The sequence below is a fragment of the Bubalus kerabau genome, unplaced genomic scaffold (assembly GCF_029407905.1).
Source record: "Bubalus kerabau isolate K-KA32 ecotype Philippines breed swamp buffalo unplaced genomic scaffold, PCC_UOA_SB_1v2 scaffold_50, whole genome shotgun sequence".
Lineage (NCBI taxonomy): Eukaryota > Metazoa > Chordata > Mammalia > Artiodactyla > Bovidae > Bubalus > Bubalus kerabau.
Window position 1 is genome coordinate 956,966 of NW_026577904.1, and position 25,632 is coordinate 982,597.

The window sequence follows — 25,632 nt, forward strand, 5'->3', positions numbered from 1 at the left end:
GGAAAGACTTCAAAACAAACAGACATATAAACATTCAGTCCAGTTCCATTTGCAACCTAGGTCTGAAGCAGAATGGAAAGAGAGCTTGCTGTGGAGGTAGAATCCAGGGTTCAAGTCTCAGAGGCGGTCCTAAGGCGGCAGAGGAATAGAACAGGAAGACCACTTTTTCCCCACAAATTCATCGAAAGAACATTGAATGCTGAGCAAATTCCACAAAACAACTTCTGAATGCTGGCAGAGGACATCAGGCACCCAGAAGGGCAGCCCATTGTCTTTGAAAGGAGGTAGGACAAGATATACAAGAGAAAAAGAGAGACAAATGAGGTAGGGACAGAGATCTGTCCTGGAACGGGAGTCTTAAAAGAGGAGAAGTTTTGAAACACTAGGAAACACTCTCATTGGCAGGTCAGTGGGGAGTTTTGGAATCTCAGAGGGTAACATAACCAGGAGGAAAAAGAAAGAAAGAAAGAAACCCCACAGATTGCGTACCTAACATCAACATCCAGCAGGGAACTCGTCCAGACACTCACAATTGCCACCAGCAAGCGGGGCGCCTGAACAGGGAGGTGCGGGCTGCATTGCTTAGGGTAAGGACCAGGCCTGAGTGCCCTGAGGGCAATCTGAGGGAGCTAATGTGAGATAGCAACACAAGTTGTGGGATAGTCATAGAGAGAGAAAAAAAATATCCTGTGAAAAGCCCTAATCTAAGGCACTTCCTGGCCCACTCACAGAACAGAGGACTGAGAGAACACCAGAGCAGAGCTAGCTGGCTGTGCACTGACTCATCTCCCACCAGAGACAGGGAGGCAGGCGGGGGCAGCCAGAGCCTGAAAGGGGCAATCTCAGCCCCAGAGAGGCATCCTCTACAAAACTGCAAGTGGGCTCCCATTTGCTAACCAAGACTTGTTGGGATTCTGGGCGGTTGACATCCGCTGGGATGGTCGCAGCCAGAGATCAGCTCCCCAGAGAAGACACACCTCCAACTTGAGACGTGCAGGCCTGCTGCCACCCAGCAAATCGAGCGGCTGGGATGGGGGAGCTGATAAGACACACTACACCTGGGGGGCTCTGTGCTCGCTAATCACCTGGTCGCCTGAGCTGCTCAGACCTGGGAAGGGCACAAAACCCAGGCCTGACCGAGTCTGCGCCTTTGTGGAGTACCTGGGAACCTGAACCTGAACGGTTTAGATCTGGGAAGTGTACGCAACCCAGGGCCCGCCTCAGAGAGTTGCACACAGAGCAACCTGGAGCCTGAGCAGTGTAGACTGGGAAAGCACACACACCGTGAGCAGGGGCAAACCCAGTGCGGCCAGGACACTGTGAGCACACGCCAGGGATATTTGTTTGCGGTGCTCCTCCGTCCCCACAGCACCACTGAATAAGTGAGCCTAAATAAGTGACCACCTTCGCCCCCCATGAGTCAGAGCGGAAATTAGACCCTGAAAAGACCAGCAAACAGAAGAAGTTAAAATAAACAGAGGGAACCGCTCTGGAAAAGACAGGTGCAACAGATTAAAACCATGTAGTTAGCACTGACTACATTGGAAGTGGCCTAGAGATCTTGAGAAGTATAAGTTGGATCACGGAACTATCTGAAACTGAACTAACCCCGCACTGCCCACAACAACTCCAGAGAAATTCCTCGATATATTTTTACTATTATGATTAAATTTTTTTTTAATTTTTAAGTCCTCTATTACTTCTTTAACTGTAATTTTTATAACCTACTATTACCTTTCAAATAAAAAAGACCTTATTTTTAATGCAAAATTCATATATATATTTTATCATTTTTTTGTGACTTTGTTTTGTTTCTTTAATACTGTATTTGGGAGTCTCTAACATTTACTGTAGACTTTTGATGTGTTTTTTTGTATTTGTTATCAATTTTGTACGTTTAAGAACCCAATCTTCACTACCCATTTTTACTTGGGAGTTTGAACACTGCCTTGATTGCTCTCTCCCCCTTTTGACTCTCCTTTTTCTCCACCAGGTCGCCTCTATCTCCTCCCTCACCCTTTTCTTCCCTACCCACTCTCTGAGTCTCTTTGTGTATTCCGGGCTATGGAGAACATCTTGGGAACTGCTTACTGGCTGGATATGTCGCTCTCCTTTTGATTCCCTCTTTTCTTGTCCTGGTTCCCTCTGTCTCCTTCTTCCTCCTCTTTTCTGAGTAACTGCATGAACCTCTCTGAGGGGTCCAGACTGTGGAGAGCACATATGGAATTGATTACTGTCTAGCTTGCTCTCTCCCCTTGAGCCCCCTCTTCTACCCCTGGCCAACTCTATCTCCCTCCTCCTTATTCTCTTCTCCATCTAACTTGGTGAACCTCTCTGGGTGTCCCTCACTGTGGAGAAGCTTTTCATCTTTAGACTAGATGTTTTCTCATCGGTGCTGTACAGATAGAGAAGTCTTGAGGCTACTCTAAAAATAAGACTGAAAACCAGAGACAGGAGGCTTAAGTTCAAAACCTGAGAACATCAGAGAACTCCTGACTCCAGGGGACAGTAATGGATAAGAGCTCATCCAAAAGCCTCCATACCTACACTGAAACCAAGCACCACCCAAGAGCCAACAAGTTCCAGAGCAAGACATACAACGCAAAGTCGCCAACAACGCAGGAACATATCCCTGAGCATCAATATACAGGCTGCCCAAATTCACACCAAACACATAGACATCTCAAAACTCACTACTGGACACTTCATTGCACTCCGGAGAGAAGTCCAGCTCCACCCATCAGAACAGGGATGCAAGCTTCCCTAAGCAGGAAACCTTGAAAATCCACTCACACAACCCCACCCACAGTGAGGAACCTCCACAATAAAACGGAGCCACAAGCTGCCAGAATACAGAAAGGCCACCCCAAATACAGCAATCGAACTGATGCTGAAGCTGAAACTCCAATGCTTTGGTCACCTGATGTGAAGAACTGACACATTGGAAAAGACCCTGATGCTGGGAAAGATTGAAGGCAGGAGGAGAAGGGGATGAGAGAGGATGAGATGGTTGGATAGCATCACCAATTCAAAGGACATGAGTTTGAGTATGCTCTGGGAGTTGGTGATGGACAGGGAGGCCTGGCACGCTGCAGTCCTCGACCCCAAGGACTTGGGGTCACTGTAGTACTTGGGGTCTCAAAAAGTCAGAATCAACTGAGCAACTGAACTGAGCTCAACGAATCGTGATGTCTCCTAAAGCTGTACTAGTTGCTTCTTGAAATCAGAACAGTCTTAACCTTGCTTTGCTCTCACAAGTGGGAAACTTCCCATGTCTTGGAGCAGATGGTAATTACTGCCCTTAGAATGTGCTTTGGGCTCTAGGATCTCCCATTGACGCCTGGCAGCCTTGCTGTCTTTGGCATCAAAGCCAGTTACATTATTCACGTACCTGCAACCTTCTCACTGTTATCGGTAATATCAGTGATATCACTGTTATCAGAACTCACTGAGGTCTCTCCAAAGAGAGAAGTGATATCTTCTCCAAATATCTTGAGACAGTTTTCAATTAGAAATTGTATGAAAGAAATCTGTAACACAAAGGGGCAAAAAACGGGGTATTACTGTACATATGGTGTAATAGTAAATCACATTTCATCCATGAGTCTTGGCTCTAACAAAAAGTGCAAAAGAAATCTGAGAAAAATTCAGACTTGGCTAAAAAATATATATATATATATATATATATATATATATATCTACATCAGCTTTTTCTAAGACATAACTGATACTTTGAAGAGTAGATTGGCCTCAAATTTTAAAATTCTTTGAGTCAGTGGGCTAAAGTTATACTATGTAGCCTGGTTTAATAGCTAAAATTTTGTAATGATGGTTAACATGCTTAAAACTAGGATGATTTTTAAGTAGCCCACATAGGATATTTGGAACAAAAATGTATGTTCTCTTATTAAGTTTTATTTATTTTTAATAAAATTTTTTTCTAGTTTTATTGAGATAGAATTTATATATCTCATATTATTAAAATTTATAAAGTATCAAATACAACACCAATTGTGAATTTCACTTCAGTGAAGAAATGTCTAAAACTTGGGTAGCAGAGGTCTCTGTGTGGGCCGGGGGGGTTTGTGAGGAAAGAAAGCATCTGGAGAGAAAACATGTCTGTCTGTCTTAGCACACTCCCTTGCCTCACACTTGCTGTCCGGAGGAGCTTAGAGAAGAGCTTTGATCTTATTAGGCATGTTGTGGCTCTGTTAGGATGTTCTGAAATATTTTACTAGCTTCCTCATCCTCAGGCAGAGACACAATAGAAGCCAAGTATTTTCCTGAATGAGCCACAGCTGGCAGAGTGCGGCCAGTATGTGTGGAGCCTCAGGTGCTCATATTGCCCAGGCCGCCAAGATGTGCCAACAGTGACCAGGTGTATTGGGTGTTGTCATCATTGGGTAATGATGAAATCATAGTTTGGAGGCTTGCACAACCTCAGGGATGAGGCTGAGAGTTGAACCTTGGCTCTCCGATTCCAAAGCCAGGTTCTTTTCTATCATATCATCCTACTCTTACCTCTCTAACGTTTAATCTCTTGGATGGCAAAGGGGAAGTGAGTCAACTGTTCTCAGTTATAATACACCTTCCCATGCCCAACCAGAGTAGGACTCTGCCACTCCAAGGCAGTGTAATGAAAATGTGCACTTTAAAAACTGGTTCATCAGAGTTAATACTACAGACTGCAGGTTCAAGATGGGGACTCTGCTCTGCAAGGCATAAAAATGAGAGATCTCGTTACCTGTTTGGTGAAGTTTTCTAAGCTGCCAGAATTAGACACACAAAGAATGCTTGGGGATATACACACTGATAAATTATAAGCTGTCATCTGATTGAATGAGGAATGTTGCTCAATGTTGTGTAAAACTGCTGAAAGATATGGCAGAAAATCTATATTGGCTCTTGGCAGCTGGTCTAGATGCCTAAGGACAGAAAAAACACTTATAAATAAGCGAGTCATTTCGCTTAGTAAGTGGGAATACAGAGAACAAAGTACTTCTTTTTATACCATATACACAGTCTATTCTCACATTTCCAGGCATGAATGCATACAAAAATGTTTCACTAAATTTAATTCCTGAACCAGGTAAGACCTGCTCTGGTTAGTTATGTGTTTGTATTTAAGATCATACCACTGGAGGATTGGTTCTTTATCATCTCATTTTAGACCAGTGGATTTCATCTCCAACAGTTTCATGTATTCAGAAGGTGTAAAATGGTCAAGCATTCCATGTTAATAAGATTAGGAGAAAAACAGCAATTACAGTGTCACCAATAAGGCATGCATCTCTTTTCAAACTGGCATCCATGGGCATGATCAAGTGAAACCCCATGATACTGATCATTATTTTCGAGGACATAGCGGTAAACTATAAGCTAATATTTTCCTAAGAGTATGTCGGTTGTATTTTCTCAGAGTTGAGTAATTATTGCATCATTACCTCTGGGTCGACGTTGTTTTCTCCGGCTCGTTCCCTTGATCAATAACATCAAGCCATTTATCATATAGACTGTCTGTAATTATGCTTCCTTGGATATTTCGAAGAAAGTCCTTATAGAGATCAAAAAGTATATATTATTCTTAGGATAAATTCAATGGAGAAATTGCAAAGAAAATATTTAGTGGAAAAATTCAATTCAGTCCACAATTCCTTCACAGCCACCCAGACTGATTCACACAGAGCTTGGCTGTCATTCACCACAGCCTTGCACACCCAGAAGTACTGGTTGGATTTTCCCCAACTAAAATTAGAAGCATAAAAGCAGAGTCTGGGCTGTAGTGAGAATGAAACGAAAGCTCCTTCTATCGCCTGGAACTTACTCTTTGTGTACATGTTAACACATTAGTACATACTGGCAAGGTCTGGTGATAACTGATCCTAAAACCTATTAGTTTCTTGAAAAGAAATGCACATGCCCATTTTGTTTGTTTCCTTCAGACACATGCTTGCTCTTAATTCAAGAAAGAGAAGTTCTGAAATAAAACAAACAAAATTACACCCCTACATGGTCTTCTGCACATATTAAGAGAAAACCTGAAGTACGTGTGCTCTTTGGGAAAAAGCTAGTATCGAAATAGCTTCAATCCTTTTCTCTTAAAAAAAAAAATCATATAAAAGTTCAGTTCTACAGACTTTTAAGCAGCCGGTGTTAGAAATAAATCACAATCCCCAATCGTAAACTACATGATACCCTTACAACTCTGAGAATGGAATATATCCACCCAAAGAGGAAACTGAAAATTTAGATACATTGCAACTTGACACCTGTGGGATAGAATATGCAAATGTCAGCTTCCGAAGAGGAGGCCTGGAAACTTTATCCTGATGATCAAGGCTTCCTATCGTAGAATGGGGCCTATTAAAATAGATGAAGTTGTAACCTGTTGTGCAAGACTGAGAGGAAATGATTGCATTGCCTTGCCAGGTTCAAAGGCACAACTTGCTTCCACTGGTCTTAATATACAGCCTGACTTCTGTTAATAGTATCTTCTTTAGGCAGTGTTTCTAAGGCAACTATCATGATTGTAATCCTGATAGTGTTCGCTTGTCTCAGGACTTATTGAGCTGCTGTTTGTGTCAGGCACTCTCTTGAGTACTGAGGACAGAGTATGAAGATAATGTACAAAGTCTCAGTCCTCGCATACTTTTTCTTGTAATTGGTATACAGTACCCAATGATGGTCATCAGGGTTTCACTAGGCTTCTTATGGAGTGTCCGCAGTACATTTGGAAGGAGGAAGCACTCCATTTCAGTTCAGCCATTCAGTCCCGTCCTACTCTTTGCGACCCCATGGTCTGCACACCAGGCTTTCCTGTCCATCACCAACACCTGGGTCTTGTTCAAATTCATGTGCATGGAGTTGGTGATGCCATTCAACCATGTCATCTGGCTTTGACTTCGGGGAGTCTGGGAGTGTGCAGCAGGGCCTATGCTTTGTGTGCCAAACTACATGCACTTGGAGTGTGTCTCTTCTCTCTCCTGAACCCTGTGCTGTAGAATCGATTGGTGAGACTGAGTATGGTTAAGCCAGGGTATGACTCATGCAGAATATGCCATGGGTATTTGCTTTTGGACCTCTGTTTATACACAGTTTAATGAAAAACTCAATGTGGTTCTGACTCTATATTCATTTCTGATTTAGACCAACTCCATGGATGCTTTGACATATGGTATTCTCAAGGCCAAAGTTGCAAGGTTTGATTCCCCACCAAGATCAATCAACTTTAGGAAGAGAAAACTGTGGGACTGTCAAAGACCTGTACCCATAAGTAGCCACCCTCTTACTAGTCTGTAAGCTTACTAGTCTTACTAGCTTATAGCATGGAAACAGGCAAGAGCCTTGTAACACTTGCTCAAAAATCAAATCAGTTCCAAGTGTGCACCTTAGAGAGGGTAGCACTCTACTTGCTATTTGCATACCTAGTGTGTATTATTATGGGTCCAGTGTAGTAGGGGTCAACTCTAAATCATACCTGCACTGTTGTTATTATCATCCAAGGGAACATTAATAGGGGACAAGGAAACACCATAAGTTATTTAGTTTCTAGGATAATTTTAATAACCTGTCTGTAGTAATTACTACATCAATATATTTTTGTTCATAGCTGCTAACAAGCACCAAGATGGATTGATTAATTTTTTCTTTCTGTTGTATTACCGCCCTGGTAGAAATTTAACTACACACTTGTGATTTAGCTGTATCATTTCAAACTCAGTCCATTTTTTATATAAATCTATTGACTTTTGCAAAATTCCAAACAGATTTTGATTGTTGCACTCACTTTAAAAATAAGATATATAAGATTAGGCACGTAGTAAAACTGGCTACCGTGTAACTGTAACCTTGGTTGGTGGGTTAAACTTACAAATGTTAACAAGTCCCATCAAAGATGGTAAGGGAGATAAAAGGAGGAACAAATGGTGGAGTCATCCCTACACTAATTTTCAAGTAAAAGGCATTGAGACAGGGGAAGGAAGGATGATGAAGTGATCAGAGATTTTGGTGGCCTCACTAAGCGTTTTTGGATCCATTGTAAGCCAAATGGGCTTCCCAGGTGGACCTAGTGGTAAAAAAAAACCTGCCTGCCAATGCAGGAGATGCAAGAGATGCAGGTTCGATCCCTGGCAGGAAGATCCCCTGGAGAAGGGCATGGCAACCCACTCTAGTATTCTTGCCTGGAGGATTCCATGGACAGAGGACTCTGCTGGGCTACAGTCAATGGGATCACAGAGAGTCGGCTGCGAGTAGAAGAGTAACACACACAGACACACAGACACACACACACAACCACACACACACTAAACACACGAGTTTACCATAGTGAGTAAACATCTGTCCTGCATGCATGCTAAGTTGCTTCAGACGTGTCCAGTTCTGTGCCACGTCATGGACTATACCCTACCAGACTCCACTGTCCATGGGATTCTCGAGGCAAGAATACTGGAGTCGTATGCCAGTCCCTGTTCCAGGGGATCCTTGCAACCCAGGGATGGAACCAAGGTTTCCTGCATTGAAGGCGGATTCTTTACTGTCTGAGCCACCTGGGAAGTTGCTTCTGTTAACTGTTTCCAAAAGCTTAATATGAATTTTCTTTTGGAAATGTGGCCTTCATTAGGAAGGTGATGAGGAAGTCATCCAAAGCAGAAAGCTTGTTTTGGTAAACACTCAATGTGTAAGTGGGTATTTTGAAATATATTGTTATTCTTTTGCATGGAGCGTTCTGGAGTCAAGATGTGCAATGAAAAAGGAAAATATCTAATGTATGGGGCTTATAACATTTGAGGTACCTTCCTTCAGTTTTGGCTTTGTGAAATGTCTTTCACTTTTCAGATCCTTCCTCTCTTATGCCTATTATGTTTCTTGGGCATTCATACTGAAGGACCAGTCATATAGCTTCAGATTTACCGTGTGTGGATAATGCTCAAACTTTCCTTACCTTTAAGACCGACGATATCACAAGAACTGGTTCATCATTCAAGTTCACTCTGTCTCCATAGTTTAGTTTCTTCTGTAGGACGCTGCATGATTTTATACTGGCTGATTTTCTAAAGATGCCTTCTGTGAACGGCCGTTTCTGATTGATAAAGGAATGCATATCCTATAGGGAAGGAAAGAAAAGAAAACTGTGGGACATTTCATGCCTAGAAGCCCAGACCACATGCTTGCTCCTTTTTTGACAGAGCTGTGGTATATGAGGGTACAGTTCTAGAACAGCATCGAAGTCAATTTGAAATTTTTTCTCCAGTGTCTCTAAATATATGTTCGACCCAACAATCGATTTGACATTCATACACTGAAACATTTTAAACACTTGTGTAATCAGATTTTCCATTTCAGTGAATTTACTGTGTTAAACGTCTCTGCTTTGAGGCCTTTGTAGATTCACCCTCTCCTCCTTCACCACTCCTTTCTCATTATTCCCTATTATAGATGCTCTTCCCTACGTGTGGAAATCTTTTTGCCATAGTCATGCTCTATTCATTTATTCCCCTTCCAGGCACTGTCCACCCCATTCATCCCTGTTTCCTGTATTCCCTCCCCTGAAAATCAGGCTCAATACGCCCCTCCTCCTTCTCCGATGGCATTCCTTTCTCATCAGCCTTTCTAGTTACTTTTCCTGTATTTTCATGTCCTCTGCGGTCTGCAGAGTTAGAGAGATAACAGATATTGGAGCCAGGTTTTTCAAGGAATGTGGAATCTGTTATGCCAATCATCCACTGTGTGACTTTGGGCATAGCACATACTTGGGTGAGGCTCTTTTGATTTTCATTTATGAAGTGGGGGTGATGATAGTCATGGCTACTGCCTAAACGTTCTGTGAAAGACGCAAGGTCTGGGGTAGTAGCTGGCACGTAGCTAGTATGATAAATTTCTTCATATATACCATAAAATTCCCTGCATCTAGTGTAGTGCTTGCAGAGATAGTGGACAGTGAACAAGAGTTAATTCTTACAGTTCAACACACTAATTTGATATAGCACAGTCCAAACTCTGTGACTCTCTTTTGACACATTCTGTCAGGAGCACATGATTCATCTTTGCCAGAGGATATATACTTTATGCTTAAACACTTGAGTTACATATCTAATCCGTGTGAGACATTTTGCATCATAAGGGGGAGTAGACTCAGCTGAACGAAACTTGAGACTAGTGTGGACTTCAAGGGAGGAGACAAGAAGACATATGAGGATGAGGTGGACTCTCAGATATTCTTACACACAGAGTCTGAAGGAAATGTACGTGGCTCCAAATAGCCTGGAGTTCAAACTCGCCTCCAGGACCTCCCCACCATTCTATGCAAAACAAGTACTCTTTCACCCGAAGGAAAAAATGGACATTGGGTGGATTTTGCCCAGCTCCCAGCTGGTCCCAGCCTCTGGCTGATCTCCAGAATTCCTGCCGCAGCTGTTTAAGCGATAACTACTCTGTACAACCTTGCAGAAGAACACCCCCCCCCCCTTAAGACAGGAGCTTTCCACATACAGGCCTCTATATACTTACTCTTTCCTTGGTTAAGGGCAGCAGCTCACTAATCTGACTGCTGCCCCTTCTCACCTCATAAAGGTGATCTGTAAAGGACTGCTCTCACTCTTTATCTCAACCTCGCCTTCTCTAACTGCCTTAACTTACAGAGTCCATGTTAACTGGTCTGAGCTGGTATAGATGGGTCTTTGTTGAAATCAGCGGAATGGATGAGAGTATCTTTTCGTCTTGTAGTTGCCTTCTGACTCTGCAGTACCTAAATCAGATCTTATTCTTTGAAGTAATGTTAAGAATCTTATCGGACAAAGTCAGACTTCTTCATTTGGGAGTAGATTTGGAAGAGAACACTTGATCACTCAGAACTCCCCTTCTCAGGAAGCTTACAGAAACCAAAATAAGACCTACCAGAATTGGGGTGGGCAGGGTGTCATTATCACATACATCCTCAAGAGCAGCTCCAAAGAGCTGTTTTGGCTTTGTGGGTGGTAGACACGCGTGTTGGTTGTCCTCGCGGGTCCTTGATATACACCCAAAGGCCCACTTTTGGAGAGAACTCTGCCTAAGTGTCTTCTTATCTGAAACTAATGTAGAAGAGAGATTCTCACTACTAGTAGCTTAGCTTATTTAGCCTGATTTCCACCACTTACATTCAGCAGCATGTTCATGGCAGAGGCTGAAAGAGAGAAACTGAACCATTTGTTATATAGCATTCCCCTCATTCTGAAGCAGGCTAATTGCATCCTTGTGGTGTTAACATGTTCTTCTTCCCCATATTCTGCAAAGCAGTAGTTAAACCTAGAGGCGTGGTTAGACTCAGGGTTGACTCTCCCTGTGACAGTATTCCCCCAGAGAGTGCTCTCTATTCCCTTTGCACTGTTTCATGAGGCACTTAACCTATAGTTATACAGGTTTCCTAATGTGAAGTGTTATCAGTGGATTCTGGTTTCAGATTTCATTTGAAAGGCCAAAATTATTTAATATTCAAATTAAGCCGCATTTGTAGGAAGTTTCCTTGCTCTTTCAGTTACCTGTTTGGCTTTCTGAGTACCCAGTCACGCCCAATTTTCTCCCTTAAAAAGAATCGCTTTTCATGAGACATCCTGTCTGACAGTGCTTATCAGTCAGCCTCTGGACCTCTCCTCTGGGAGGCCACACACCTCAGTCAGCTCCAAGGATGACTTCCTGCCCTCAGCGTCCTTGATAAGTAGTCATTATTTGCAGACAAAGTGGTAAGATTACAGGTGGCCATTTTTTGTGTGACACCTTACTCAGCTAACCCAGAGGTGAATTTTACCTACTAACAGCCCCTGTCAAAGGAATGCTTTTCAAATAAGAGTGATCAGCAATGAAAAATTGAGTTCAAAGTGTCTAGTGCCCAGCTATGAATGTTTTCCTGATATTTGCTCAATAAAACTGCTTAATATTTCCTTAAATAACCTGCTTAAATAACCAGCTACAGAAGTCAATTAGAGGAGCCCAGTTTTAGAGAAATAAACAGAAGAATTTAACCAAATCTTTTAAAATGCCCATCCATTTGCCTTTCGGAGACATAGTGAGTGCGTCACCATGTCCATTCAAGTGAGTGAACCACTTGTGGAGCTGGGTGAGAGAACCAGAAGGCTCCTATTCTGCCTCTTAATTGGATGAGTTACCTAAAACTCTTTGAGCGTCAGTTTGCTCAAATGTAACATAAATGATGCTACTTACACCTCACTGGACTGCATAACATAATGTACTACCCAGCACAAGACATGGCACATAGCAGCCTTAGTAAAGGTGATTTCCCTCCTTCAGAAGACCTAAGGCAGCCTAGACATCAGTCACCTCCCCCTAAGCAGACCCCAACCCCATTCTCCATTTGATTGTGCAGCCTCCAGAAGGTGTGCATTCCTCAAGGAATGCCATCACTTTGCCTTAGGCTCTTCCTGCCCTGACATTCATACCACCATCATTTTCAAAGGAGAGAATGAAGAAAGCAAATGCATTCTTAAATTCAGGAAGAGATTCTCCTAATTAATATGTACAAATGTTAAAAAGATACTGGTTTATATGGGTTGAGTTGCTTTATGCACCCTGGTTTCCCTACTCTTAACCTGATTCTTTTATTTCTAATCTACGCACAGGTATTCATGTATTTCAAATGTATTCATTCATTGTTCAGCTTTAATAAGAATACTCTTTGGAAGAGAGCTCTATCAGTTGGTAGAAAGCTATATGGCCAGCTAGCCTATAAGCATAGATGGAAAGCAAAATAGACCTTAAGGCCTATGCTTTCATTTTCAGGCCTAGATGGACCTTTCGTAATGTACATTGGTTGGTGTTAGAGTTCTTGTTGGCTCTGTGACCAATAAAAATATATATTATAGCCACGAAAAGTATGGTGCTTAGTTGTCCAGTCATGTCCAACCCTTGCGACCTCATGGACTATAGCCTGTCAGGTTCCTGTCCGTGGGACTTGCTGGATAATAATACTGGAGTGGGTTGCCAGCGACTGTTAAACAGGTTAACTTTACAACCTCATCTTTCTTAAAGTATCCTGGCAAGTTTTAGTTTAGTGTTTTTCCTCATGTTCAAATTAGGGTTTGAATGTTATAAAATGAAATTTTGTAACTTTGTGGGTATAGAATAACAATGATAAGAATATAAATACTTTAAGTAGAAATTCTATTCTGGCCTCAGTACTTGCTAAATTATTAAGATATTTTATTCAGAGAAACAAATGTCAATGGGACAATACTGGAATGCTAGCAGGGATAATTGCAAGAGGAAAGACTTAAAAACAAACAGACATATAAACATTCAGCCCAGTTCCATTTGCAACCTAGGTCTGAAGCAGAATGGAAAGAGAGCTTGCTGTGGAGGTAGAATCCAGAGTTCAAGTCTCAGAGGCGGTCCTAAGGTGGCAGAGGAATAGAACGGGAAGACCACTTTCTCCCCACAAATTCATCGAAAGAACATTGAATGCTGAGCAAATTCCACAAAACAACTTCTGAATGCTGGCAGAGGACATCAGGCACCCAGAAGGGCAGCCCATTGTCTTTGAAAGGAGGTAGGACAAAATATACAAGAGAAAAAGAGAGACAAATGAGGTAGGGACAGAGATCTGTCCTGGAACGGGAGTCTTAAAGGAGGAGAAGTTTCGAAACACTAGGAAACACTCTCATTGGCAGGTCAGTGGGGAGTTTTGGAATCTCAGAGGGTAACATAACGGGCAGGAAAAAGAAAGAATGAAATAAAGAAACCCCACAGATTACGTGCCTATCATCAACTTCCAGCAGGGAACTAGTCCAGACACTCACAATTGCCACCAGCAAGTGGGGGGCCTGATCAGGGAGGTGCGGGCTGCATTGCTTAGGGTAAGGACCAGGCCTGAGTGCCCTGAGGGCAATCTGCGGCAGCTAATGTGAGATAGCAACCCAAATTGTGGGATAGCCAGAGAGCGAGAAAAAAAACTATCCTTTGAAATGCCCTAATCTAGGGCACTTCCTGGCCCACTCACAGAGCAGAGGACTGAGAGAACACCAGAGCAGAGCTAGCTGGCTGTGCACTGACTCATCTCCCACCAGAGACAGAGAGGCAGGCGGGGGCAGCCAGAGCCTGAAAGGGGCAATCTCAGCCCCAGAGAGGCATCCTCTACAAAACTGCAAGTAGGCTCCCATTTGCTAACCGAGACTTGTTGGGATTCTGGGCGGTTGACATCCGCTGGGATGGTCGCAGCCAGAGATCAGCTCCCCAGAAGAGACACACGGCCCACCTGAGACGGGCAGGCCTGCTGACACCCAGCAAATCGAGCGGCTGGGATGGGGGAGGTGATAAGACACACCACATCTGGGGGGCACTGTGCTGGCTAAGCACCTGGTCGCCTGAGCTGCTCGGACCTGGGAAGGGCAGAAAAGCCAGGCCCGATCGAGTGTATGCCTTTGTGGAGTACCTGAGAACCTGAACCTGAACAGCTTAGAGCTAGGAATTGCACGCAACCCAGGGCCCGCCTCAGACAGTTGCAGGCAGAGCAACCTGGAGCCTGAGCAGTGTAGACTGGGAAAGCACACACACTGTGAGCGGGGGAAAACCCAGTGCGGCCAGGACACTGTAAGCACACGCCAGGGATATTTGTTTGCAGTGCTCCTCCGTCCCCAAAGCACCACTGAATAAGTGAGCCTAAATAAGTGACCACCTTCGCCCCCTTGAGTCAGGGCAGAAGTTAGACATTGAAAACACCAGCAAACAGAAGAAGTTAAAGTAAACAGAGGCAACCGCTCTGGAAAAGACAGGTGCAACAGATTAAAACCTTGTAGTTAGCACTGACTACATTGGAAGTGGCCTAGAGATCTTGAGAAGTATGAGCTGGATATGGAACTATCTGAAACTGAACTAACCCCGCACTGCCCACAACAACTCCAGAGAAATTCCTCGATACATTTTTACTATTATGATTAATTTTTTTTTAATTTTTAAGTCCTCTATTACTTCTTTAATTGTAATTTTTATAACCTACTATTACCTTTCAAAAAAAAAGACCCTATTTTTAATACAAAATTCATATATATATTATATCATTTTTTGTGACTTTGTTTTGTTTCTTTAATACTGTATTTGGGAGCCTCTAACATTTACTGTAGACTTTTAATGTGTGCTTTTTGGTATTTGTTATCAATTTTGTACGTTTAAGAACCCAGTCTTCACTACCCATTTTTACTTGAGAGTTTGACCACTGCCTTGATTGCTCTCTGCCCCTTTTGACTCTCCTTTTTCTCCACCAGTTCGCCTCTATCTCCTCCCTCACCCTTTTCTTTGCTACCCACTCTGTGAATCTCTTTGTGTATTCCGAGCTATGGACAACACTTTGGGAACTGCTTACTGGCTGGATATGTCTCTCTCCTTTTGATTCCCTCTTTCTTTGTCCTGGTCCCCTCTGTCTCCTTCTTCCTCCTCTTTTCTGTGTAACTGCATGAACCTCTCTGAGGGGTCCAGACTGTGGAGAGCACATATGGAATTGATTACTGGCAAGCTTGCTCTCTCTCCTTGAGCCCCCTCTTCTTCACCTGGCCAACTCTATCTCCCTCCTCCTTATTCTCTTCTCCATCTAACTTGGTGAACTTCTCAGGGTGTCCCTCACTGTGGAGAAGCTTTTCATCATTAACCTAGATGTTTTCTGATCGGTGGTATACAGACAGAGAAGTCTTGAAGCTACTCTAAGAATAAGACTGGAAACCAGAGACAGGAGGCTTAAGTTCAAAACTTGAGAACACCAGAGAACTGCTGACTCCAGGGAACAGTAATGGATAAGAGCTCATACAATAGCCTCCATACCTACACTGAAACCAAGCACCACCCAAGAGCCAACAAGTTCCAGAGCAAGACATACAACGCAAAGTCGCCAACAACGCAGGAACATAGCCCTGAGCATCAATATACAGTCTGCCCAAATTCACATCAAACCCGTAGACATCTCAAAACTCACTACTGGACACTTCATTGCACTCTGGAGAGAAGTCCAGCTCCACCCACCAGAACAGGGACACCATCTTCCCTAAGCAGGAAACCTTGAAAAGCCACTTACACAACCCCACCCACAGTGAGGAACCAACACAATAAAAAGTAGCCACAAGCTGCCAGAATACAGAAAGGCCACCCCAAATATAGCAGTCGAACTGATGCTGAAGCTGAAACTCCAATGCTTTGGTCACCTGATGTGAAGAACTGACTCATTGGAAAAGGCCCGGATGCCGGGAAAGATTGAAGGCAGGAGGTGAAGGGGACGAGAGAGGATGAGATGGTTCGACGGCATCATCAATTTAAAGGACATGAGTTTGAGTAAGCTCTGGGAGTTGGTGATGGACAGGGAGGCCTCGCACGCTGCAGTCCTCGACCCCAAGGACTTGGGGTCACTGTAGTCCTTGGGGTCCCAAAGAGTCGGACACGACTGAGCAGCTGAACTGAACTCAACGAACCGTGATGTCTCCTAAAGCTGTACTAGTTGCTTTTTGTAATCAGAACAGTCTTAACCTTGCTTTGATCTCACAAGTGGGAAACTTCCCATGTCTTGGAGCAGATGGAAATTACTGCCCTTAGAATGTGCTTTGGGCTCTAGGATCTCCCATTGACCCCTGGCAGCCTTGCTGTCTTTGGCATCAAAGCCAGTTACATTATTCACGTACCTGCAACCTTCTCACTGTTATCGGTAATATCAGTGATATCACTGTTATCAGAACTCACTGAGGTCTCTCCAAAGAGAGAAGTGATATCTTCTCCAAATATCTTGAGACAGTTTTCAATGAGAAATTGTATGAAAGAAATCTGTAACACAAAGGGGCAAAATACAGGGTATTACTGTACATATGGTGTAATAGTAAATCACATTTCATCCATGAGTCTTGATCTAACAAAAAGTGCAAAAGAAATCTTAGAAAAATTCAGACTTGGCTAAAAACTATATAAGTATATAAACATCAGCTTTTTCTAAGACATAACTGATACTTTGAAGAGTAGTTTGGCCTCAAATTTTAAAATTCTTTGAGTCAGTGGGCTAAAGTTATGCTATGTAGCCTGGTTTAATAGCTAAAATTTTGTAATGATGGTTAACATGCTTAAAGCTAGGATGATTTTTAAGTAGCCTGCAAGGGTATTTGGAACAAAAATGTATGTTCTCTTATTAAGATTTATTTATTTTTAATAAAATTTTTTCTAGTTTTATTGAGATAGATTTTATATATCTCCTATTATTAAAATTTATAAAGTATCGAATACAACACCAATTGTGATTTTCACTTCAGTGAAGAAATGTCTGAAACTTGGGTAGCAGAGGTTTCTGTGTGGGCCGGGGGTTTTGTGAGGAAAGAACGCATCTGGAGAGAAAACATGTCTGTCTGTCTTAGCACATTCCCTTGCCTCACACTTGCTGTCCGGGGGAGCTTGGAGAAGAGCTGTGATCTTATTAGGCATGTTGTGGCTCTGTTAGGATATTCTGAAATATTTTACTAGCTTACTCATCCTCAGGCAGAGACACAATAGAAGCCAAGTATTTTCCTGAATGAGCCACAGCTGGCAGAGTGCGGCCAGTTATGTGTGGAGCCTCAGGTGCTCATATTGCCCAGGCCGCCAAGATGTGCCAACAGTGACCAGATGTATTGGGTGTTGTCATCATTGGGTAATGATGAAATCATAGTTTGGAGGCTTGTACACCCTCAGTGATTAGGCTGAGAGTTGAACCTTGGCTCTCCGATTCCAAAGCAAGTTTTTTTGTATCATATCATCCTACTCTTACCTCTCTATCGTTTAGTCTCTTGGGTGGCAAAGGGGAAGTGAGTCAACTGTTCTCAGTTATAATACACCTTCCCATGCCCAACCAGAGTAGGACTCTGCCACTCCAAGGCAGTGTAATTAAAATGTGCACTTTAAAAACTGGTTCATCAGAGTTACTACTACAGACTTCAGGTTTAAGATGGGGACTCTGCTCTGCAAGGTATAAAAATGAGAGATCTCGTTACCTGTTTGGTGAAGTTTTCTGAGCTGCCAGAATTAGACAGACAAAGAATGCTTGGGGATATACACACTGATAAATTATAAGCTGTCATCTGATTGGATGAGGAATGTTGCTCAATATTGTGTAAAACTGCAAAAAGATATCGCAGAAAAACTACATTGGCTCTGGGCAGCTGGTCTAGAAGCCTAAGGACAGAAAAAACACTTATAAATAAAGCGAGTCATTTTGCTTAGTAAGTGGAAACACAGAGAACAAAGGACTTCTTTTTATACGATGTACACAGTGCATTGTCACAGTTCCAGGCATGAATGTATACAAAAGTGTTTCACTGAATTTAATTCCTGAACCAGGTAAGACCTACTCTGGTTAGTTATGTGTTTGTATTTAAGATCATACCACTGGCGGATTGGTTCTTTATCATCTCATTTTAGACCAGTGGATTTCATCTCTAACAGTTTCATGTATTCAGAAGGTGTAAAATGGTCAAGCATTCCATGTTAATAAGATTAGGAGAAAAATAGCAATTACAGTGTCACCAATAAGGCATTCATCTCTCTTCAAACTGGCTTCCATGGGCATGATCAAGTGAAACCCCGTGATACTGATCATTATTTTAGAGGACTTACTCTAAACTATAAGCTAATATTTTCCTAAGAGAATGTTGGTTATATTTTCTCAGAGTTGAGTAATTATTGCATCATTACCTCTTAGTCCTGGTTATTTTCTCCTCCTTGTTCCCTTGATCAATAACATCAAGCCATTTATCATAGAGACTGGCTGAAAATATGCTTCCTTGGATATTTTGAAGAAAATCCTTATATAAATCAAAAAGTATATATTATTCTTAGGATAAATTCAATGGAGAAATTGCAAAGAAAATATTTAGTGGAAAAATTCAATTCAGTCCACAATTCCTTCACAGCCACGCAGACTGATTCACACAGAGCTTGGCTGTCATTCTCCACAGCCTTTCACACCCAGGAGTACTGGATGGATTTTCCCCAACTAAAATTAGAAGCATAAAAGCAGAGTCTGGGCTGCAGTGAGAATGAAGCTAAAGCTCCTTCTGTCGCCTGGAACTTACTCTTTGTATACATGGTAACACATTAGTACAAACTGGCAAGTTCTAGTGATAACTCGTCCTAAATCCTATTAGTTTCTTGAAAAGAAACGCACATGCCCATTTTGTTTGTTTACTTCAGACACATGCTTGCTCGTGATTCAAGAAAGAGATGTTCTGAAATAAACCAAACAAAATTACACCTCTACATGCTCTTATACACATATTAACAGAAAACCTGAAGTATGTGTGCTGTTGGGAAAAAGCTAGTATTGAAATAGCTTCAATCTTTTTCTTTAAAAAAAAAATCATATAAAAGTTCAGTTCTACAGACTTTTAAGCAGCAGGTGTTAGAAATAAATCAAAAGCCCCAATGGTAAACTACATGTTACCCTTACAACTCTTTGAATGGAATATATCCACCCAAAGAGGAAACTGAAAATTATAAACATTGCAACTTGACACCTGTGGGATAGAATATGCAAATGTCAGCTTCCGAAGAGGAGGCCTGGAAACTATCCTGATGACCAAGTCTTAATATTGTAGAATGGGGCCTATTAAAATAGATGAAGTTGTAACCTGTTGTGCAAGACTGAGGGGAAATGATTGCATTGCCTTGCCAGTTTCAAAGGCACAACTTGCTTCCACTGGTCTTAATATACAGCCTGACTTCTCTTAATAGTATCTTCTTTAGGCAGTGTTTCTAAGGCAACTATCATGATTGTAATCCTGTTAGTGTTCGCTTGTTTCAGGACTTATTGAGCTGCTGTTTGTGTCAGGCACTCTCTTGAGTACTGAGGATAGAGTATGAAGATAATGTACAAAGTCTCAGTCCTCTCTTAGTTTTTCTTGTAATTGGTACACAGTATCCAATCATGGTCATCAGGGTTTCACTAGGCTTCTTATGGAGTGTCCACAGTACATTTGGAAGGAGGAAGCACTCCATTTCAGTTCAGCCCTTCAGTCCTGTCCTACTCTTTGCGACCCCATGGACTGCACACCAGGCTTTCCTGTCCATCACCAACACCTGGGTCTTGTTCAAATTCATGTCCATGGATTTGGTGATGCCATTCAACCATGTCATCTGGCTTTGACTTCTGGGAGTCTGGGAGTGTGCAGCAGGGCCTATGCTTTGTGTGCCAAACTACATGCACTTGGAGTGTGTCTCTTCTCTCTCCTGAACCCTGTGCTGTAGAATCGATTGGTCAGACTGAGTATGGTTAAGCCAGGACATGACTCATGCAGAATATGCCATGGGTATTTGCTATTGGACCACTGTTTATAGACAGTTTATTGAAAAACTCAATGTGGTTCTGACTATACATTCCTTTCTGATTTAGACCAACTCCATGGTTGCTTTGACATATGGTATTCGCAAGGTCAAAGTTGCAAGGTTTGATTCCCCACCAAGATCAATCAACTTTAGGAAGAGAAAAGTGTGGGACTGTCTAAGACCTGTACGCATAAGTAGCCACCCTCTTACTAGTCTGTGCTTATAGCATGGAAACAGGCAAGAGCCTAGTAACACTTGCTCAAAAGTCAAATCAGTTCCAAGTGTGCACCTTTGAGAGGGTGGCACTCTACTTGCTATTTGCATACCTAGTGTGTATTATTATGGGTCAAGTGTAGTAGGGGTCAACTCTAAATCATATCTGCACTGTGGCTATTATCATACAATCGACCATTATTAGGGGACAAGGAAACACCATATGTTATTTGGTTTCTAAGATAATTTTAATAACCTGTGTGTAGTTATTACTACATCAAAATATTTTTGTTCATAGCTGCTTACATGTACAAAGAGGGATTGATTAATTTTTTTTCTTTCTGTTGTGTTATCACCCTGGTAGAAATTTATGTACACACTTGTGATTTAGCTGTATCATTTCAATCTCAGTCTATTTTTTGTATAAATCTATTGAATTTTGCAAAATTCCAAACAGATTTTGATTGTTGCACTCACTTTAAAAATATACCATGTTCATGGATTGGAAGAATCAATATAGTGAAAATGAGTGTACTACCCAAAGCAATCTATAGGTTCAATGCAATCCCTATCAAGCTACCAACAGTATTCTTCACAGAGCTAAAACAAATAATTTCACAATTTGTATGGAAATACAAAAAACCTCGAATAGCCAAAGCGATGTTGAGAAAGAAGAATGGAACTGGAGGAATCAACCTACCTGACTTCAGGCTCTACTACAAAACCACAGTTATCAAGACAGTATGGTGCTGGCACAAAGACAGAAATATAGATCAATGGAACAAAATAGAAAGCCCAGAGATAAATCCACACACATATGGACACCTTATCTTTGACAAAGGAGGCAAGAATATACAATGGAGTAAAGACAATCTCTTTAACAAGTGGTGCTGGGAAAACTGGTCAACCACTTGTAAAAGAATGAAACTAGAATACTTTCTAACACCATACACAAAAATAAACTCAAAATGGATTAAAGGTCTAAATGTAAGACCAGAAACTATAAAACTCCTAGAGGAGAACATAGGCAAAACACTCTCTGACATACATCACAGCAGGATCCTCTATGACCCACCTCCCAGAATATTGGAAATAAAAGCAAAAATAAACAAATGGGACCTAATTAACCTTAAAAGCTTCTTCACATCAAAGGAAACTATTAGCAAGGTGAAAAGACAGCCTTCAGAATGGGAGAAGATAATAGCAAATGAAGCAACTGACAAACAACTAATCTCGAGAATACACAAGCAACTCCTACAGCTCAACTCCAGAAAAATAAATGACCCAATCAAAAAATGGGCCAAAGAACTAAATAGACATTTCTCCAAAGAAGACATACAGATGGCTAACAAACACATGAAAAGATGCTCAACATCACTCATTATCAGAGAAATGCAAATCAAAACCACTATGAGGTACCATTTCACACCAGTCAGAATGGCTGTGATCCAAAAGTCTACACGTAATAAATGCTGGAGACGGTGTGGAGAAAAGGGAACCCTCTTACACTGTTGGTGAGAATGCAAACTAGTACAGCCACTATGGAGAAGAGTGTGGAGATTCCTTAAAAAACTGGAAATAGAACTGCCTTATGATCCAGCAATCCCACTGCTGGGCATACACACTGAGGAAACCAGAAGGGAAAGAGACACGTGTACCCCAATGTTCATCGCAGCACTGTTTATAATAGCCAGGACATGGAAGCAACCTAGATGTCCATCAGCAGATGAATGGATAAGAAAGCAGTGGTACATATACACAATGGAGTATTACTCAGCCATTAAAAAGAATACATTTGAATCAGTTCTAATGAGGTAGATGAAACTGGAGCCTATGATACAGAGTGAAGTAAGCCAGAAGGAAAAACACCAATACAGTATACTAACGCATATATATGGAATTTAGAAAGATGGTAACAATAACCCTGTGTACGAGACAGCAAAAGAGACACTGATGTATAGAACAGTCTTATGGACTCTGAGAGAGAGGGAAAGGGTGGGAAGATTTGGGAGAATGGCATTGAAACATGTAAAATATCGTGTATGAAAGGAGTTGCCAGTCCAGGTTCGATGCATGATACTGGATGCTTGGGGCTGGTGCACTGGGACGACCCAGAGGGATGGAATGGGGAGGGAGGAGGGAGGAGGGTTCAAGATGGGGAACACATGTATACCTGTGGCGGATTCATTTTGATATTTGGCAAAACTAATACTATTATGTAAAGTTTAAAAAATAAAATTAATTAAAAAAAATAAAAATAAGATTTATAAGATTAGGCATGTATTAAAACTGGTTACCATGTAACTGTAACCTTGTGTGGTGGGTTAAACTTACAAGTGTTAACAAAGCCCATTAAAGACAGTAAGGGAGATAAAAGGAGGAAAAAGGGGGAACAAATGGTGGCGTCATCCCTACAGTAATTTTCAAGTAAAAGGCATTGAGACACAGGGGAAGGAAGGATGATGAAGTGATCAGAGATTTTGGTGGCCTCACTAAGCGTTTTTTGATCCATTGTAAGCCAAATGGGCTTCCCAGGTGGTGCTAGTGGTAAAAAACCTGCCTGCCAATGCAGGAGATGCAAGAGATGCAGGTTCGATCCCTGGCAGGAAGATCCCCTGGAGAAGGGCATGGCAACCCACTCTAGTATTCTTGCCTGGAGGATTCCATGGACAGAGGAGTCTGCTGGGCTACAGTCAATGGGATCACAGAGAGTCAGCTGCGACTAGGTGACTAACACACACAGACACAGACACACACACACACGCACACACACACACACACTAAACACACGAGTTTACCATAGAGACTAAACATCTGTCCTGCATCCATTCTAAGTTGTTTCAGCCGTGTCCAATTCTGTGCCACCTCATGGACTATAGCCTGCCAGACTCCACTCTCCATGGAATTCTCGAGGCAAGAATACTGGAGTCGTATGCCAGTCCCTGTTCCAGGGGATCCTTGCAACCCAGGGATGGAACCCAGGTTTCCTGCATTGAAGGCGTATCCTTTACTGTCTGAGCCACCTGGGAAGTTGCTTCTGTTAACTGTTTCCAAAAGCTTAATATGAATTTTCTTTTGGAAATGTGGCCTTCATTAGGAAGGTGATGAGGAAGTCATCCAAAGCAGGAAGCTTGTTTTGGTAAACACTCAATGTGTAAGTGTGTATTTTGAAATGTATTATTATTCTTTTTCATGGAGTGTTCAGGAGTCAAGATGTGCAATGAAAAAGGAAAATATCTAATGTATAGAGCTTATAACATTTGAGGTACCTTCCTTCAGTTTTGGCTTTGTGAAGTGTTTTTCACTTTTCAGATCCTTCCTCTCTTATGCCTATTAGGGTTCTTGGGCATTCATACTGAAGGGCCAGTCATATAGCTTCAGATTTACCGTGTGTGGATAATGCTCAAACTTTCCTTACCTTTAAGACCGACCCTATCACAAGAATTGGTTCATCATTCAAGTTGACTAAGTCTCCACAGTTTAGTTTCTTCTGTAGGGCTGTGCATGATTTTATACTGGCTGAATTTCTGAAGATACCTTCTGTGAATGGCCCTTTTTGATTGATAAAGGAAAGCATATCCTATAGGGAAGGAAAGAAAAGAAAACTGTGGGACATTTCATGTCTAGAAGCCCAGAGCACAAGCTTGCTCCTGTTTTGACAGAGCTGTGGTATATGAGGGTACATTTCTAGAACAGCACCGAAGTCAATTTGAAATTTTTTCTTCAGTGTCTCTAAATATATCTTCAACCCAACAATCGATTTGACATTCATACACTGAAACATTTTAAACACTTGTGTAATCAGATTTTCTGTTTCAGTGAATTTACTGTGTTAAACGTCTCTGCTTTGAGGCCTTTGTAGATTCACCCTCTCCTCCTTCACCACTCCTTTCTCATTATTCCCTATTATAGATGCTCTTCGCTAAGTGTTGAAATCTTTTTGCCATATTCATGCTCCATTTGTTTATTGCCCTTCCTGGGACTGTCCAGCACATTCATTCCTGTTTCCTGTATTCCCTCCCCTCAATATCAAGCTCAATACACCTCTACTCCTTTCCGATGACATTCCTTTCTCATCAGCTTTTCTAGTTCCTTTTCCTTATTTTCATGTCCTCACAGTCTGCATAGTTAAGAGAGATAACAGATATTGGAGCCAGGTTTTTCAAGGAATGTGGAATCTGTTATGCCAGTCATCCACTGTGTGACTTTGGGCATAGCACATACTTGGGTGAGGCTCTTTTGTTTTTCATTTATGAAGTGGGGGTGTTGATACTCATGGCTACCACCTAAATTTTCTGTAAAAGACGCAAGGTCTGGGGTAGTAGCTGGCATGTAGCTAGTATGATACATGTCTTCATATATACTATAAAATTCCCTGCATCTAGTGTAGTGCTTGCAGAGATAGTGGACAGTGAACAAGAGTTAATGCTTACAGTTCAATACACTAATTTGATATAACACAGTCCAAACTCTGTGACTCTCTTTTGACACATTCTGTCAGGAGCAAATGATTCATCTTTGCCAGAGGATGCGTACTTTATACTTAAACACCTGGGTTACATATCACATCCGTGTGAGAAATTTTGCATTATAAGAGGGAGTAGACTCAGCTGAAGAAGACTTGACACTTGTGTGGGCCTCAAGGGAGGAGACGAGGAGACATATGAGGATGAGGTGGACTCTCAGAGATTCTTACACACAGAGTCCGAAGGAAAGCTACACGGCTCAAAATAGCCTGGAGTTCAAACTCGCCTCCAGGACCTCCCCACCATTCTATGCAAAACAAGTACTCTCTCACCCAAAGGAAAAATGGACATTGGGTGGATTTTGCCCATCTCCCAGCCGGTCCCAGCCTGTGGCTGATCTCCAGAATTCTTTGCCGCAGCTCTTTAAGAGATAACTACTCTGAACAACCTTGCAGAAGAACAGGCCCCCTTAAGACAGGATCTTTCCACATACGTGCCTCTATATACTTCCTCATTACTTGGGTAAGGGCAGCAGCTCACTAATCTGACTGCTGCTCCTTCTCGCCTCATAAAGGTGATCTGTCAAGAACTGCTGTTATTCTTTTTCTCAACCTCACCTTCTCTAACTACTTTAACTTACAGAGTCCAT

At 42.0% G+C, this 25,632-nt stretch overlaps 1 protein-coding gene across 1 annotated transcript; it reads right to left on the minus strand.

Moving 5' to 3' along the window:
• Positions 1 to 110: 110 nt before the first annotated feature.
• LOC129640850 (rho GTPase-activating protein 20-like) lies at positions 111 to 25,632 on the minus strand. Its single transcript, XM_055565837.1, has 7 exons — positions 25,624 to 25,632; positions 23,936 to 24,097; positions 18,676 to 18,785; positions 17,976 to 18,156; positions 16,654 to 16,785; positions 490 to 554; positions 111 to 129 (listed from the first exon to the last, which is right to left on the minus strand). Exons 1-7 carry the CDS (start codon positions 25,630 to 25,632, stop codon positions 111 to 113), a joined length of 678 nt encoding a protein of 225 aa, XP_055421812.1.

What these genes read in the sequence shown, in the direction of transcription:
- LOC129640850 (XM_055565837.1), bottom strand. An exon ending in TGATAGGGTCGGTCTTAAAG is followed by an intron (nt 18,786 to 23,935) that starts GTAAGGAAAGTT and finishes GATTTATATAAG; the next exon opens with GATTTTCTTCAAAATATCCA. An exon ending in CAGAAAACTTCACCAAACAG is followed by an intron (nt 16,786 to 17,975) that starts GTAACGAGATCT and finishes TTTGTGTTACAG; the next exon opens with ATTTCTTTCATACAATTTCT.